The sequence below is a fragment of the Anabas testudineus genome, chromosome 11 (assembly GCF_900324465.2).
Source record: "Anabas testudineus chromosome 11, fAnaTes1.2, whole genome shotgun sequence".
Taxonomy (NCBI): domain Eukaryota; kingdom Metazoa; phylum Chordata; class Actinopteri; order Anabantiformes; family Anabantidae; genus Anabas; species Anabas testudineus.
Window position 1 is genome coordinate 11,852,961 of NC_046620.1, and position 16,188 is coordinate 11,869,148.

General features: G+C 42.2%; 2 protein-coding genes across 5 annotated transcripts; one reads left to right on the forward strand and one right to left on the reverse strand.

Annotated features, from left to right (window-relative positions):
• The first annotated feature begins 163 nt into the window (after positions 1-163).
• kat2b (K(lysine) acetyltransferase 2B) lies at positions 164-6,789 on the forward strand. Its single transcript, XM_026348700.1, has 18 exons — positions 164-476; positions 1,336-1,462; positions 1,567-1,712; positions 1,805-1,891; positions 1,985-2,166; positions 2,267-2,458; positions 2,595-2,698; positions 2,844-2,969; positions 3,273-3,406; positions 3,546-3,754; positions 3,846-3,972; positions 4,074-4,184; positions 4,278-4,421; positions 4,507-4,621; positions 4,755-4,785; positions 5,017-5,080; positions 5,170-5,254; positions 5,364-6,789. The coding sequence occupies exons 1-18, from the start codon at positions 276-278 to the stop codon at positions 5,555-5,557; spliced, it is 2,379 nt and encodes a 792-aa protein (XP_026204485.1). The 5' UTR covers positions 164-275; the 3' UTR covers positions 5,558-6,789.
• Positions 6,790-7,004: 215 nt separating this feature from the next.
• On the reverse strand, positions 7,005-11,435 carry sgo1 (shugoshin 1). 4 transcript variants are annotated; one of them, XM_026348704.1, is made up of 10 exons: positions 11,291-11,435; positions 10,973-11,129; positions 10,604-10,812; positions 10,452-10,504; positions 10,305-10,360; positions 9,196-10,011; positions 8,964-9,092; positions 8,556-8,726; positions 8,027-8,198; positions 7,005-7,621 (listed from the first exon to the last, which is right to left on the reverse strand). In XM_026348704.1, the coding sequence occupies exons 2-10, from the start codon at positions 11,115-11,117 to the stop codon at positions 7,462-7,464; spliced, it is 1,911 nt and encodes a 636-aa protein (XP_026204489.1). In that variant the 5' UTR covers positions 11,118-11,129; positions 11,291-11,435; the 3' UTR covers positions 7,005-7,461. The 4 variants fall into 4 exon arrangements, with proteins under 4 accessions (XP_026204489.1, XP_026204488.1, XP_026204487.1 ...); XM_026348703.1 differs by having other exon boundaries at positions 7,007-7,621; positions 10,973-11,211; XM_026348702.1 differs by having other exon boundaries at positions 7,007-7,621; positions 10,973-11,214.
• Positions 11,436-16,188: the final 4,753 nt, after the last annotated feature.

Genomic DNA, 16,188 nt, shown 5'->3' on the forward strand with positions numbered 1-16,188 from the left:
AACAGTGTGCATCTCTGCATTACGATCCACATTGTTTTCATTATATCTGACCTTGAAATTTTCCTACAAATGGTTGCATTTTGCGACCTCTCCTCTGTGGATTGTGGTGGAGTCGGCCTATCCCGCTCGGGTCCCCTAGCGGAGGAAAATGGGGCTGCACCGAGAAAGTGAAAATAAGGATGAGCGCCATGTCTGATCCTCCGCTTGTGGAATAGAGCGGACAGCAGAGCAAATATCTCCCGGGCCGGGGGTCCGGACGGGGTTCGGTGTGAATCATGGCCGACAGTGCTGGAATTCAGCAAGGGTCGCCGGCCATCGGGGCTGCGGGCCTGGTTCCGGCCGCTCCTGGAGCCGGGGGGACGGAGGGCTCTGGCGCCGCTGGAGGATCCGCACGTATCGCTGTGAAGAAGGCGCAACTCCGCTCCTCACCTCGGCCGAAGAAGCTGGAAAAACTCGGAGTGTATTCGTCCTGCAAAGTATGCAATGTCTGCACACAGTGGGCTTTATAGAGACGACAGCTTTGGGGCTTTTCCTAAATAAAACGCATTTCCTGTGCTTGGTTGCAATAGTTTGCAAAATGCAAGCGCAGCAAAGGAAGCCATTGCTGCACTTCATTTTTTTTTTTTTTCCTTTTACATGAGACCGCGGGCCAATTATTGGAAAGACGATATTAAAAAATGCAGTCATCGCGGGGCTGTTCTCACTGCAGGACTTTTAGGCAGCGATCTTCCAGCTGCAAAGCTGGACGCGGTTTTATGGTGTTACTATGTTTCTGTCAAGGTGGGGGGTTGGTGAACGTAAACATTGGCTGGGCGCTCGGTCTGGGGAGTAGCTGGCTGTGTGCGCGCAAGAGCGCTGCGTGCCACCGTGCGTGTTCGTGCGCGGACCAATGCGTTGACGCGACATATCGCAGTGTGTCAGCGCACGGTGGCACATACAGAGGATTATCGGGATGTATGCAGACTATGATCCGCACGGAGGGACGGGGTCTTTGTTGTGACAGGGTGACAGCTGCTGGAGGGGCGGAGTGTGTTGTTGTTCCAGTGCGCATGCTCAGTGCGGCCCCGCCAGCTGATGGTGACAGGCCTGCTCTGCCCACCTCCTGATGCTGTGCACAGTTAGTCATGATATCTGTGTTGGCCTGAGTGGCTCTAGTGTGGTCCAGCACAGGTCTGCATGCCTGTCAAGGACCATCACGACCAACTTTACAAATATAATATAATTACACTTTCAGGAATGAGGCTGGTTTTACCCTAATTATCAATGTGTGCATCAAACTCATGATTTGTGATTACAGTATGTTTGTCTTCTACTAATATAATCTGCTTTTCACAGGCGGAAGGCGCCTGTAAGTGTAACGGCTGGAAAAGTCAGAACCCCCCTCCTACACCCCCTCGAACCGACCAGCAGTCCAACACGGTCAACCTGCAGGAGCCCTGTCGCAGCTGCTCACACACTTTGGGTATGTGTGTACGTCTAGCACGGAAGAAACATAACTAAAACATGTAGCGTTACATGTATCTGAAGTGTAGAAGTGTGTTACATCCCGCTCTCTCTCTCTTCCAGGTGATCATGTCACCCATCTAGAAAATATATCAGAGGAGGAAATGAACAGACTTCTAGGTATCGTCCTGGATGTGGAGTATCTCTACACATGTGTTCACAAAGAAGAAGATGCTGACACTAAACAGGTCTACTTTTCCCTCTTCAAAGTAAGCTCCTTCTTTTGCACTCAAAATGTGACATATTTTCCAACCAGCACTGCGAACAAACATTCATATCCTTGTTTCTGTTCTTCTTTCAGCTGCTTAGGAAATCCATCCTACAGATGGGTAAACCGACGTTAGAAGCCCAGGAGAGCCCTCCGTTTGAAAAACCCAGCATTGAGCAGGTTACTACATGTCTGTGGATCAAAAACAACTCATCCACACCGATCAGTGTTTTAGTGTGTTCTCATCTTTCTTTCTCTGTGTTCCCGAAATAGGGGGTGAACAACTTTGTCCAGTACAAGTTCAGCCACCTACCATCTAAGGAACGTCAAACAATAATGGAGCTCGCAAAGATGTTTCTCAACCAGATCAACTACTGGCAGCTGGAGACACCCTCCCAGAGACGCCAGCGGGTGCCCAATGATGACGCCGCTGGATACAAAGCCAACTACACCAGGTAGCAGCACTAGCAGCTGGCATACGTTACACTGGTTTAAAGTAGATTAAGTTAAATTAACTTAATTTTTTGACTAATTTGTATTATTTTATTATTATAGATGGCTCTGCTACTGCAATGTGCCTCAGTTCTGCGACAGTCTACCCCGGTACGAGACTACTCAGATCTTTGGCCGGACACTGTTGCGGTCAGTGTTCACTGTGATGAGGAAACAGCTGCTGGAGCAGGCCAGACAGGAGAAGGACAAACTACCACCTGAGAAACGAACACTCATCCTCACACACTTCCCCAAGTAAGACAAACAAACAACTCTAATTTCTAATTTCCCTTTACATACACTTTCTCAGTATCAAGCCACAGAGTAGTCCCATATCCATACCTGACCAACTTTTAATATAGTAAAGCTGTGAGTGTTTTCTTTGGATCAGGTTCTTGTCTATGCTGGAAGAGGAGGTGTACAGTCACAGTTCTCCAATCTGGAGCCAAGACTACTTGGCAGGAGTGTCAGGAGGACAGATTCCTATCCACACAGGTAGTACACACCCTCACAAGCTTACGTGCAGATCCTCCAGATTCACACCCTTGCAGACACACCCATCAAGCCGACTGCTGACCTAGAATATTATAAAATAAAAGCATGTTTATTAAGTAGTATTGTCCTCTCTGTTGCTGTGCAGTTATCAGTGCACCCCCTGTGGCTAGACCATTGTACTACAGCACCAGTCCTGTGTCTGTCGACCCATCCACCTGTGGCAGTGTCAGTCCTGCCAGGAAAGCAGCTTCTATACTGGAGCCAAACCCAGGTACTACAGTCAACACCTGTAATTACTCTCACAATAATATATAACACCTCACGTCTGACAGTAGACAGTGAGCTCTATAAGCCTTGTGTTAAATCTGTAACATCAAACTGAAGTGAAATACACACTGGAACTGCTCTTAAAATACTCTTAATAGGATGTACAGTAAGTCAGTTTTGAAAATGATGCATACACAACAGCTGGAGTTGACGACATATCAAGCTGACCTTTAATGCTGCTGATTTAGATGTGATACGTAATGATGATGGGTACTTGCCTCTACTCTTTGTCTATGAAATCTCATAGTTGGAGAGAAGCGTAAACCCTCAGAGCCCCTTCCTTATGAGGAAAACAAAAGACCTAGGGTGGTGGGCGACATCCCTATGGACCTTATCAATGAAGTTATGGCAACCATCGCTGACCCTGCCGCCATCCCTGAGGTAACTTGTAACAGCAGAAAACATCAAAACCGATTGAGAAAATGATGTTTTTCATTTTTATATGTATATATATTTTTTGAAGGTGCTAATAGAAGTAAAAGTGATCGTCTTGTCATGTCGTACTTTTCTTCCTGTGCAGACCAGTCTACTGTCAGCCCACTCCGCACGTGACGAAGCTGCCCGTCTAGAGGAGCGCAGAGGAGTGATTGAATTCCACGTCATCGGTAACTCCTTAAACCAGAAGCCCAATAAGAGGATCCTGATGTGGCTGGTTGGCCTTCAAAACGTCTTCTCTCACCAGCTTCCCCGTATGCCCAAGGAGTACATCACGCGACTGGTCTTTGATCCGTGAGTTTAACTGCACTTTATAATCGCTCATCATATGTGCAGGTGTAGGAAGGGCACAAAAAGTCCTTAAGGTTTTGGGTTTTTTTGACAGGAAACACAAGACGCTGTCACTCATCAAAGATGGCCGCGTGATCGGGGGGATCTGTTTCCGAATGTTTCCCTCGCAGGGCTTTACAGAAATCGTCTTCTGTGCTGTCACTTCCAACGAACAGGTCAAGGTGAGAGCGCTCCCTTCTCCTCAGTTTAGTGCATCATTAAATATTCTATGCTTGTTCCATTTTTATTTATTTAGTTATTTATTTTGCTTTTGTGATGCCAGGGCTATGGTACCCATTTGATGAACCACCTAAAAGAATACCACATTAAGCATGAAATCCTCAACTTCCTGACGTATGCGGATGAGTACGCCATAGGCTACTTCAAAAAACAGGTAAGAGCTTCATTATTGTGCAGGTTACATACTTATAACCTTGTAAGTGGTTGCGATGTTGCAAGAAAACACCTCTTTACTCCTCGCTCGCAGGGTTTCTCAAAAGACATCAAAGTTCCCAAGGCCAAGTATGTGGGCTACATCAAGGACTACGAGGGAGCCACACTTATGGGCTGTGAGCTCAACCCCAGCATCCCCTACACAGAGTTCTCTGTTATCATTAAGAAGCAGAAGGAGGTGTGTGGTTTTTTTTAAAGTGCTGCCTTCTTTCTGTGTCCCTGCACTCACTGCCTTCTAATCAGGTCTCATGTGTCTCTCACAGATTATCAAGAAGTTGATTGAGAGGAAGCAGGCTCAGATCAGGAAAGTCTATCCAGGACTTTCCTGCTTTAAGGAAGGAGTCCGGCAGATTCCCATAGAAAGCATTCCTGGCATACGTACGTTACTTCAACTACTGACTTTACAGTATGCAGCACATCTGTATCGTACAGTCTCTCAAATTCATATTTAGCTTTTTTTCCACAATTTTAGTAAGATGTGAGACTAATCTTGGTTTCATTATGTTAACAGGTGAAACTGGCTGGAAACCTGTAGGTAAAGGGTAAGTGTGCAAGAATTAAACCTGAATTAAGCATGACAAGAAGCAAGGTTAGGATGATAAAAATAATACATCTCTGCAATGATACAAACCTGAATATCCTAGATGACGCACCTTGATACTACAGATATCAAATATCACTTCATATATTTTCAATCCTGTTATCTTTACTTTATACCATTATTTGCCATTACAACAGTTGATGGTTTGTATTCTGTATTAATTCTACTCCAGGAAGGAATTAAAGGATCCAGATCAGCTGTACAGCACTCTAAAGACCATTCTTCAACATGTAAAGGTGACGACACACACAAACACACTTAATGCTGTACATGCAGAGTACCTGTCAAACCTTCTTCTTTCTAATGACTTGTCTTTATGTTGTAGAGTCACCCGAACGCCTGGCCCTTCATGGAGCCTGTGAAGAAAACAGAGGCACCCGGGTATTACCAGGTCATTCGCTTCCCCATGGGTATGTATACCAAAACAAGTGTGTGTTTCTTGTGGATAAAGAGAAGAGTTTGAAGATACAGAGTTTACTAATGTATTGAACCACTGATTTCACATTTTGCCTTTCACAGACCTCAAGACAATGAGTGAGCGTCTGAAGAGCAGGTACTACACGACACGCAAGTTGTTCATGGCCGACATGCAGCGCATCTTCACTAACTGTCGAGAATACAACCCTCCAGAAAGCGAGTACTATAAGTGTGCCAACTTGCTGGAGAAATTCTTTTACACCAAGATCAAAGAAGCGGGCCTCATCGAGAAGTAGACGAGAGGAAGAAGAGGGTTCTCCTTAACGAGGGACGAGACCATGAAACATTTGGGTATAAATAATGCAAAAGAGACCAAGCTGTGTGCATGGACAGCCTCAGTGTTGGAATACTGATTCTGGAGCGATTAGGTCTCGGGAAACATATTTGAACGTAAAAGGTGCGCATTGGTCTCAGATCAGCGCTCTTTTAATGGTTGATGCATGTCGGTCTGGACCCAGAGTCAGTAGCTGCACTAATAAATGCACTGAAGTGTAAACAGCAAGATAAGGCGCCTGAAGACCTGTGAGACTGCCGCTGACGTGAAGCAAAAGAATGAGGTCTGCATATTTCATCATATATCCCAGGGTCCCATGGAAAGAAAGGACGGTGGAAGGTTTATTATGTATTAAACAGGGCAAGAAGCTTCCGTTATTTTCGTGTTAGACAGCTGATTGGAGATTCACCGCACACCTTACTTTGTCTCTCATCTCATCTCCTGACATACTTTCTACCCCTGCCTTTTCGAGTGTCTGCCTCCTCTAAGTTGACTCAGGTAGAGATGTCATGGGCCGTCATCTGCTGTGTGTTAGGTCAAGTGTTACTTGTGAGGAATGTGACTGAGAGATCAGTTTGTCCCGTCTGTTAATAAGGTCAAAGTTTGTCTGTGATGAGTTCACCCTGCCAAAAGAGGAATACACACTTTCAATTTGTACAGATTCGAATTATTTTAAAGCACTTATACCAACTCTCTATTTTCCATGTTTATATAACATATATTTTCTGTTTCAGAACTAAAAACAATCTTTTTTGTTTCAATAAGCCACCTAGGGCAGTTTGACTATCGAAATGCACTTTTATTTTTCCAAGTATCAGTAAGCATAAATTCTTTCTTCAGAGTTTGTTTTACATATAAATTATCACTGTTGACTAAGGACTAATTTAATTGTCTAGAGTTTATTCTTATTTATGTGCTGTAATTTAAAAGAATTATGCTTAAGACAAGGTCTTAATTTATTCTTTCTTATTTTTGTTCTGCAGATGGAGATTAATAACTTTATACTTTGGAGATAAATGAAAAGATTGTGCAATACTGTGTAGTTTTGCTGTTTTGTAAAAAGGTGTTTGTACTTTTCAAACTTTAGGAAAAAATACGTTTTGTATGTATGAAATTTCATGCTCTTTGTACAATTGGTTTTAATGATATAGTACTAGCCTATTTTATAGACTGAATAAAATGCAAGTGAGGCTATATTGGAGTCCACAGTTTATCAACTCAAGGCCATCACTGGTTTTTGGAATCACTTAATAGTTTTTAGCGGCACAACACAACAGGACACAGATTTAGTGTTTTGTTTTTTTCAGAGAATTTCAGATCCAATAAAAGAAACACTAAAATAATGACAATTATGCTGAAAATTATGGAAGTTAAGCTGCACTTGCCAAGGTTAATTTACAAAATATTTAAAATTAACCAACAATTCAAAATTGATATGAACACTAAGTTCTATCTGAACTTTTTATTGTCAAGATGCAAGTCTTATTGTCATTATATTGTATGAAATAATAGAGCAAATGAGAACTAACGTTTATTGTCATACGCTACAAGAAATAATTAAAGAAAACAGAATGAAATTCATTCGATGACAATAATGTGCTCATATTGAGGACCTTATAATAAAAACATACACAATGAATACATAAGAGGATGACATATAGATCTGGAAAATGTCGAGAAAGCAGCCACTGCTAAAGAGGAGAAACTGAAGACAGACAAAAGACTGAAGCTTTGCCAAATCACAGTCGAGCTTTACCACGAAGATTTTGTGTCATTGAGAATGAAAACATCTTAAAAAAAAAAAAAAAAACTGTGCAAAGCCAGCCACCAGTCAGAGTTCAGATAGGACAAACAGGGTAGCTGCTTTCAGCGACATCCAACAAATGACTCATTGTATTTCTCAAATGGTTTCTGGCTGCTCACAGAATTCCTTGATTTTGTCACAGACCTCCTGTCAGGCTTCTGTTTGAAAATGGGAGAGCTTAGGAACTGCAAGTCTGTGAACTTGTCTCCACGACGAAGTTTCCTGTTAAGATAACAATAGATTGTTGAGCATTCATGTAGTGACACAGAGTAGACCCCAGTCAAATCCATACAGTTCAAACCAATATTTATTATAAAACAACACAGATCAACACAGAGTACACCTTTCCTTCCCAATTGGACAAGAAGCAGTGCAGAGTCCGCTGTGTCTCCCTCAGCAACTTTATAATCGTCCATCTCTCACCTCTCCTTTCCCTTATCTGGCAATTTACCGAATCAGCTCTCAGATCTGCATCATCTGGTCTAAGATTTGGTAATTCTTGTTCCCAGTTATTTATGTTGGCTGCTCCTCCATTTCTTCCCGTATTATCAACCACTTTTTAAGCATTCATACAGCCAAAAATAATGGACCACTTGCAAAGGGTGCAGCGTTAACATATGAACTCACCCGTTAAGAGAGGGCTCCTTGTAGTCCACTGCCATGGTGCAGCGCCGCTTGCGAGCAGGAACAGGAGTGGAGCATCGGGCATCAGAGGAAAACTTGCGATAGGCTGCAGGGGACAGATTGGTCACATCACAAAGACTCAACCCCCGCCCTGCTGTCCTTACACCAAGCCCACCTGTAGATATGTGAAGCATGATGTGATCCACAAAGAAGAAAAGGGAAGTTAGGACAGTGTATTCCTCTGCATGCACCAGTGAATAGCCAAGACACTGCGAAGTGCAAAAGACAGTGCAAAGAAATAAATGCACAAAAGTGCTTATAAGGGAAAAATATATATATAAATAAATAAATAAACAAATAAATAAATAAATAAATAAATATATCTCACACACACACACACACACACACACACACACACACACACACACCCTGTGACCTGACCAAGCCTCCCAAGTGCTCACGTGTTTTGTGATGAAGCCACATTGTGAGATTTCATTACAAGCAGTTTTAGAAGTGACAAAAAAAAACCTACGTTTCTTGCAAGTCTTGACTCTGTGAGGTGTTTGGTGGTGTAAAACAGGTGGAGCGTCGCAGGAGGAATCTCCAAAATTTGACAGGACGTTGTCAATTCTCATCATCTCAGCTTCAACCAGGGGGCTGACAGGGAGCAGACAGTCCTCTTCCATTGCCTCCCTGTGAGGAACTAACGAAGAAGGACGAGGCTGATGGTTTGTAATTAATATCTCTACACTGAAGTTTTGAGAAATGCAGCCTTAATAAACCCTCAGTAACATTGTATACTACCGTCTAAATATTCCTGATGCACCTAATGCAGCCATATTCTGAATCTATTTCAGCACAGTGTTTCTTTGACAGTTTTTTATGTAGCATTAAAATGTGAAAACAGACACAGTAAAAAAGTTCCTCAACATTTACTCACCTTGGTAATTTTCCTGTCCCAGTTGTGCAGGGTCAGGACTGTTAGAGAAGCTAGAATCTGGAGAGTGATGAGGAGCATCTTCCTTTACAGGTTCTGCAATCTTAGGGCTTGATTCTTTATCTCTAAAAACTATAGACACGCAACAGTAAAATACGTTGTTAAATTACTTCTCCTACAAAGCTTTAAGATAAATTTAGAATTTAGAATTTTAATGGTCAGTCTAAAATCTCACCAGACAGCTCCTGTCTTGGAGGGATATTTTCTTTCTTTCTCGAGGGCCGGCCTCTACGAGTGGTGATCACCTTCTTGATATCAGGTGAAGCCTGTCTCTTTCTGGTCTTCTGAGGAACATATAGGCTGTCTTCTGATTCAGAGGACGGTGATGACGAGCCAGACTTACTGCGTTTGGAAACAACAGGTGAAGCTGCAGCTTGAACCTGTTCTTTTTGTGGCGCCTCTACAGTGATAGGTATGGCCGGCTGATTGTCCTCTGCCTTGGCCTTGAACGGTGTAACATGAACCGCCTCTTCACAGTCAAAGTCAAACGTGTCATTAAATCCCAGTGAGGTGTTGAGCTTGTTTCCCTGTGGTGGAGGTGCCGTTTTGGCACGGGTGGCTGAACGATCCCGACTCTTGGAGCGGGCTCTGGGTTTGGGATTCTCCCAAGGTTTTTTTAACGGCGCACGTTCTGCTTTGCGGCCTCTTTCAGGTTTACGTGCAGCTGGATCTGGTTTTGCACGGGGTTGCTGCTGGGTTTGTTTCTTGCTCGGCTGCTGTTGGTGGGCGTTTTTGCGTGGAACAGGTTCAGGAGTGGAGTTCTGAAACTCCTCCCTCTCAGTACGGTCTGCAAAATCTGGTTCTGCTCTTTGTTGTGGCTGATTCCCACTCTCGCTGTGAATTGGACTTTCTATTAAAGCCTCCAGGCCTGCAACACCATCATCCTCACTCAGTGCCTTTTGTTCTCGCACATGCTCAGATCTCCTCCTGCTTCTATCTGCATTCCGACGCCTCACACCAACTGTAGATGGTAAGGTAGGAGGCTGAGGGTCTGTAAAGAAAAAAAAGTATAATTAAAATTAAATTTGGCTGTGGCTCAGTCTGAAAATAGTTTTACTGGCTTTTAGAGGTCTGGTAAGACAGCCGATCAATAATTTCGTAAATTATTAAACAAAATTAGTAATTCGATTTCCATTTTGTTCATTCTTCTTCTAACGATAACTTATTTAAATTAGCCGATTATGAATTGTGAAGCAGTTACATTTATATTCTGAAAGATATACTCAACTGATAATAGGTGAACTATTATTGATAATCCCTAACATCGAATTTTGACAATAATACCTGCACAAACTGGGGAGGCTTTGGCCTCATCAGGGTTGTTGGTGGTCGGATATTTCCTGTAAATTGAAAGATTAAAAATCTTTATAAAACTTGGTACAAAATGTGATAACATGTTTTGGGATCAATGTTTGATTTTTAAAAAGGTACCTTGCTAAATCCATATGGTGCTGAGGTTCAACAAGAACAGCTGTAGCTGTAGCCTAAACACAAAAATGTTCTTTTACAATGACACTGTACTTTAAAAGCACTGATATTAAAACATATGGATAATAGTGCAGGACAAGAACAGCCTGATGTACCTCTGAAACACTCGCTGCCAGAGTTTCCTGCTCTTTTAGCTTCTTCTTGAGGAGCAGCAGGTGAAGGAAAAGGGCCTGTTGTTCCCTTTTCAGCTGCAGGATAACTGCATTGGCCTGCCTCAACTTCTCCTTTTCAGCTTGCAGGGCTACAGCCAGTGCCTTGTTGTTCTGCTGGACACCCTTCAGGATGGTGTTTGCTGAGTTAGTGCCTGGCAGAAAACATAATCAACCGATGTTAGATGCTAAAGATAAAACCTCATCTTCACATAAACACCATCTGTTGGGTGATCAATAGCCATATAACGTTAATTCGATTTAACGTATGCTGAATGTAGGAAAATCAATCCTGAATTCAATATATTTCCTTACCACTGCTTTTGTTTATCATTCGGGATCGGCCTCTGTTGGGAGCTGAGGCACTGGCCAGCCGTTTGTTCCTCTTCTCCTTCATTTTCTCCTTTATGTCCTCCAGACTCTGCTGGAAGGACTTCTTCTGGGCCCGTTCTTTCACCATGACTCAGGATTTCTGATCAGTCCACAGTTGTTTTTTCGTATTAAACCGATCAACAGCGTAGCATGATGAACCTCAGCTAGCAAAACAAATGACACTGCTAAATGCTATTTACGTTAGCACGCTATTTAACGTTAACTTAAGAAAGCTATCAAACTAAAGGCAGCTAAACTTACCAACATGCGTGTATCAAAAAAAGCTATTTAATGTATATTTTACCGATTTAACAAAAGTTGAAGTAACTTTAATTAAAAGATAAATCCATCTCTTGCAGCATATCCGACTCTCAGCCAGTTGACTTTCGAATTTGGAGACGTGAAAGCTGATTGGTCGGCATTTGAGACACGTCACTTCCTGTAAATGAAATGGCCGTTCGCTAGATGGCGCTAATGTGCCGCAAAAATCAAACACGTCCACAAAGAGGAGAGAGGCTGATTTTAAATTCATCTTGTTCCTCTGAGACTAAACAACAAATTACCACACAGAAAACCAAACATCTAATTATAATTCTTGGCCTTTCGATCAACATCTTCTCACATTTTTCCTATTTATTTTAACTTTGTAGAAAACAAATAAAGCTAAGTGGAGAACATGCACCGCTGTCAAATGGATTTACGATGCATTTCTTAAAAAATGCAAATTAGATTAATTCTCATCTGAGGTCAGGCTGATTCAGCCCTTCCAAAATGTCTAATTGAGCATTTATAATTGACTGCTGGAGATAAGAGCTTGAGCAGCGCTCTGGTAAAGTGCTCTGCTGCATGTGGATGGAGCTGATAATTGTGTTAATCTAAAAGCCCACTGACAGGCAGTGTTTGAGTTATATTCCTTGAGGTTTTTCTGAAATTCCCTTGGCTGTTTCAAACTTAAATTATGCAGTGGCTCAGAAAGCAAGTCAATTACCAGATGAATGTAAAATTTAATTTGAACTAGTAAGTCCCATGACATTATGCCTCTGTGTCCAGCCTCCCATTTTCTTGTCTAGCCAACACGCGCATATTTTGTGCAAGCACACAAGTGTCTTACTTAAAGCCACCCAGCTTCCATACCTTTCTCTACCCTTCTGAGGTTTACATTTTCCATAAATATTGGATTACAATGAATACCTACTCATGATGTCATTTACGTTCCCAAGTCAGCTGTGTCTTATTTGGCAGAGTGCAGAGAAGAAACCTGCACCTTTGTCTGCATGGCACTGTAGCTTATATAACACCCATTTGGGCCTTCTGTCAGTGAAGATCCAAGAAAGTGTCCGTGACAGCCAACTGACTGGCATATTGAGGCTATAGATGGGGTTTGGTAAAACTTGGGTGTTGTCAGTGTCACCCTCAGAAAACAAATGAGTTCAACAGGATGCCTGCAGACGAGACCCTGGAGTAACAAATACAGACAGTTCTTGATTTAGCTGACTTTTTTCAGAAATATTTGATCCTCTCTGTGTTCTCAGTTGGGATATTTCCATATTTCTTATGTGAAGCTATCTGGCAGTTAAGCGTTATTACAAACAAAATAAAGAAAGAAAATCATTAGAGTTGAAAATACCAATACTGCTAGTAATGGGCATGCACTTTTAGTATAGGTTCGGGGTTTGGTAAAGTATGGGCGCTCTGTTACTAAGTAAGCCATGCAGACCTGTAATGACTCAGTGTTTTTCTAATAAGATCCCTAAATGTGTATTATTCCTGCTAAGATAAAGTAAATGGTACAGCTCTTCTCTCTCAGTGAAAGTGAAATAGTGAGTGGTGTGTTTTGGGAGAGAAGTAGTGAGGGAAACATAAAAAGTCATACAAAAAGACAGCCAAGAGGCACTCCACAGATTTTAACTCAGCCTTCTTTAATGGACAGATCCATCACACATTCATTTCATGCCACCTCGGACTATCCATGTGTCAGATGCCTGGAGAGAAACTTATTATCACAGGTACAGGAAAATGACAGAACAGGGGAACTGATTAAAATAAAAATGCAGTGAGTGTTGTAGCAACCGGGGAAATTAAGGCACAATAGACAGATGACTATAGACATCAACACAAATGAAGACATTGCCTTTTTTAGTGTAACAGTAGCTGGCACGAATCTACTTATCTGCCGATGCGATGTACTTATAAATACAAACATCTCTGTTCAGTCAGATCTCTCGCTCAGCTATCCCTGTCCAGACAGACTGACTGGCCAATGAAAAGATCATCTGCTTTTCTACCAAATGAAAAGTATTAGCTCTAATCTGGGGACTCGCCTCAGCTGGGGCCAAAAATACACAGCTCTGCTTTTTAATATGGAAAATGTGCATTTGGTGCCATGTTCACAATTTATGATAATGAAATCATAACATAGTTGGTGCAGTCAGCCCTGAAAGCAAAACGTCAAACTTAAAGACAGAAAGTGAACTTGTTTTTTCACGGATCTGTGCGACATATTACCAGGTAAGCTTCATCTTTCCATTACGAGCATCAACTTAATTACATTTATGAAAAATCTCACACAGATTCAAGGGCAAAGATGAGCCCAGACCAATCAACACTATACTATTAACAAACCAGCAGAAGTGATGTCTACACCTTTAAAACAGAAAGTGGAACACCCCACATGTATTTTAATATTACAAAAGCGTTCTAGTTTTTCCCTATTTGGATATGAAGAAGACCAGTGTCTGATTGCACTGATAACAAACCAAACTGGAACTCCTTCACTATCACATCCCTTTGAACCCAGACGACAGCAGCACTGAGCCCCTGACACACAATTGGCTCACTGTGGGTTGCAGTCTGGTCATTATGCCTTACAGCCTGCTCTCGAACACCCCGCTGAGCCATTTACCTCACAGCCAACATCCCCTCCATTTACTGTTCTGTTTCTTTTTTAGTTTAGCCATAAACAGTACGGCCATGCCGCTGCACCGATTCTGCAGGAGTGGAAAGCCTCAGAGGCCCTAAACAAATCCTGTCTGGTGCTGCAAAAGCAGCAACAGCTACTTCGGAGACAACTGGATTTGACAACTGTGGCTGAACTTTCAACTTCGGCTCAGAGGACTGCTGTGAAGCTCGCTGGCCGCAACAGATGGTGCCCGTACCGCAGCTCCCTCCTCTCTCACTCACCTTTCTTGTGCCCACCAGAGCTGGGGAAACACAGCTCCAACAGGGCAGCTTGCACACGTCCTGTGGTACAGTAGTGCCAACCTCTAGATATACGGTTGAACAGGTTTGAGATGCACAAATTACTGTTTACTGCAAAGTCAAAGGCAACAAGGTCACTGAATGGATCATGTGTGGTGAAAGTACTAACTTGGTTCGATTTTAACTTTGGCTTTGGAATAAATTGACATTATTGGGAAAATGATGATCTTTTGACTCCAGTTTGAAACTAGTCTCTGGTCCTGGTTGGTTAGTTTGGCTTGTGTCCATGATCCCATTAGACAACAAATGACCAGCTATTCCTCCTTCTATTTAATGTACAAATATTAAACGGCCTTATGTCAAACCAATTAAAAAGGCAAAACTACTGTTTAAGTCAACTCTGTAATGTTTTCTACTGTCTTAAATGTACTAGTATTTCAGGAGGACAACTATATGGTTCACACACTCAATGTTTCCCCCATTATATATTTCCATTTAATGTTATTTGTAAAGCGCTCAATTGAAAGCAGCTCTAAGCAGCAACTATAAAACATTTTGAGTTGAGAATACAAATAGCATTTTAATACGTTTTATTTTCCATTAGAGTTCCATAAAATGTTCTTTTCCGTTCTTCATTTCTGTTGGTTGTAGTCTCATTGCAATTACCCATGACCACTTTTGTTTTATGATTTGAAATAAAGTGCAACGTCTAGAAGTCAAAATGCTGCATCCTCCTGAAACTTATTATGGTCTTAGCTTTTCTTCACACACAGCTCAGCTTTGTACCTCTGTACTCTCTCCAGTGCAGCAGACAATAAATTTAAAAACAGGTGCCAGGTCCGGCTTTTGTGTTGCTGACTTAAGTTTATGTGTGCATGTGCGTGTGCATGCCGCAAAATCAACAGAGGAGTGAGAGACAAGAAAGCCAGTGGAGTGAACGTAACTGTGAGATAACTGAAGAAAGATGACAAAAAGTGAAGGAGAAACGGCAGCGACGTCTGGCAGGGGAATGAGCCAGTGAGTTAAGGGGCCAGAGGAGGTCTGAGTTCAGAATTTCGACAGCCTGTGTAAAACAGAGCATCCCACACACAGATGTTCATAATCACTACCCCAGACGATTAATAATAATAATAATAATAATGATGACTGCTGTAACTACTGGGAGGATCAGGAGCCAGTGGTTGATTGGATGACAATTCTGTGAATTGGCTAAAAGGCTTATTTGCTTTGGCGAGGCTACAGGAGACAGAAGCAGAAAATATTTAACTAATTAATCCAGTTCGGTGTCACTTGGGTGATTTAAAACCACAATAAGAAGATAGTCTGAGAGGTTGAAAAAGCAGCAGTCACGCAGCCTCTGACCCGATGAAGCGAGTCTGGCCTCTGAGAAAGGTTAAAATGACAATCAGTCAGATAACGTCTGCATGGAATTTCACCGGTGATCATTTACATCTACAGTTGTGCCACATAAGTCAGCCTTACGCAGACACAGTGTGGAAAAAACAACCCTTAGACCAAATCTAAAGCCTGCTTGGCGCGTATTTCAACTGTAAATTTGCTCTACAGATCCTCAGATCAGTACACGTACTGAAGCGGCAGTACACATTCTGTCTATACCTCCAGGCTTTTAAAATTACCTTTCTCAAAAATATAAATTTACCAAAATGGGATACACATTGCTTGGGGCGGAATTGTAGTAGACCTCATCAAAAAAAACAGACATTAAAGTCAGACAGAAAATTCCTGCTTTGATCTATCTCAGACAATGAAGCTGGAGGGGATGCAGGGGGCGGAGGAGGCAGGAGGACAGGTTTATCTGTACTTCTAAGTAATAAAGAGCTGGAAAGAAAATCCTTAAACTCTCAAAGCCAAATAAAGACTTTAGATGTGTTTTTTCTTTTTTCATTTTGTGTTTAGGCAAATACTTGCCGCTAACTTGCAAAAAACAATGAAATGGGCTC

What these genes read in the sequence shown, in the direction of transcription:
- kat2b (XM_026348700.1), top strand. Translation starts at nt 276, where the DNA reads ATGGCCGACAGTGCTGGAATTCAGCAAGGGTCGCCGGCCATCGGGGCT. An exon ending in TCTACTTTTCCCTCTTCAAA is followed by an intron (nt 1,713 to 1,804) that starts GTAAGCTCCTTC and finishes TTCTTCTTTCAG; the next exon opens with CTGCTTAGGAAATCCATCCT. An exon ending in TGGAAACCTGTAGGTAAAGG is followed by an intron (nt 4,786 to 5,016) that starts GTAAGTGTGCAA and finishes ATTCTACTCCAG; the next exon opens with GAAGGAATTAAAGGATCCAG.
- sgo1 (XM_026348704.1), bottom strand. Translation starts at nt 11,117, where the DNA reads ATGGTGAAAGAACGGGCCCAGAAGAAGTCCTTCCAGCAGAGTCTGGAG. An exon ending in TCCAAGACAGGAGCTGTCTG is followed by an intron (nt 9,093 to 9,195) that starts GTGAGATTTTAG and finishes GCGTGTCTATAG; the next exon opens with TTTTTAGAGATAAAGAATCA. An exon ending in AGTCAAGACTTGCAAGAAAC is followed by an intron (nt 8,199 to 8,555) that starts GTAGGTTTTTTT and finishes ACATATCTACAG; the next exon opens with GTGGGCTTGGTGTAAGGACA.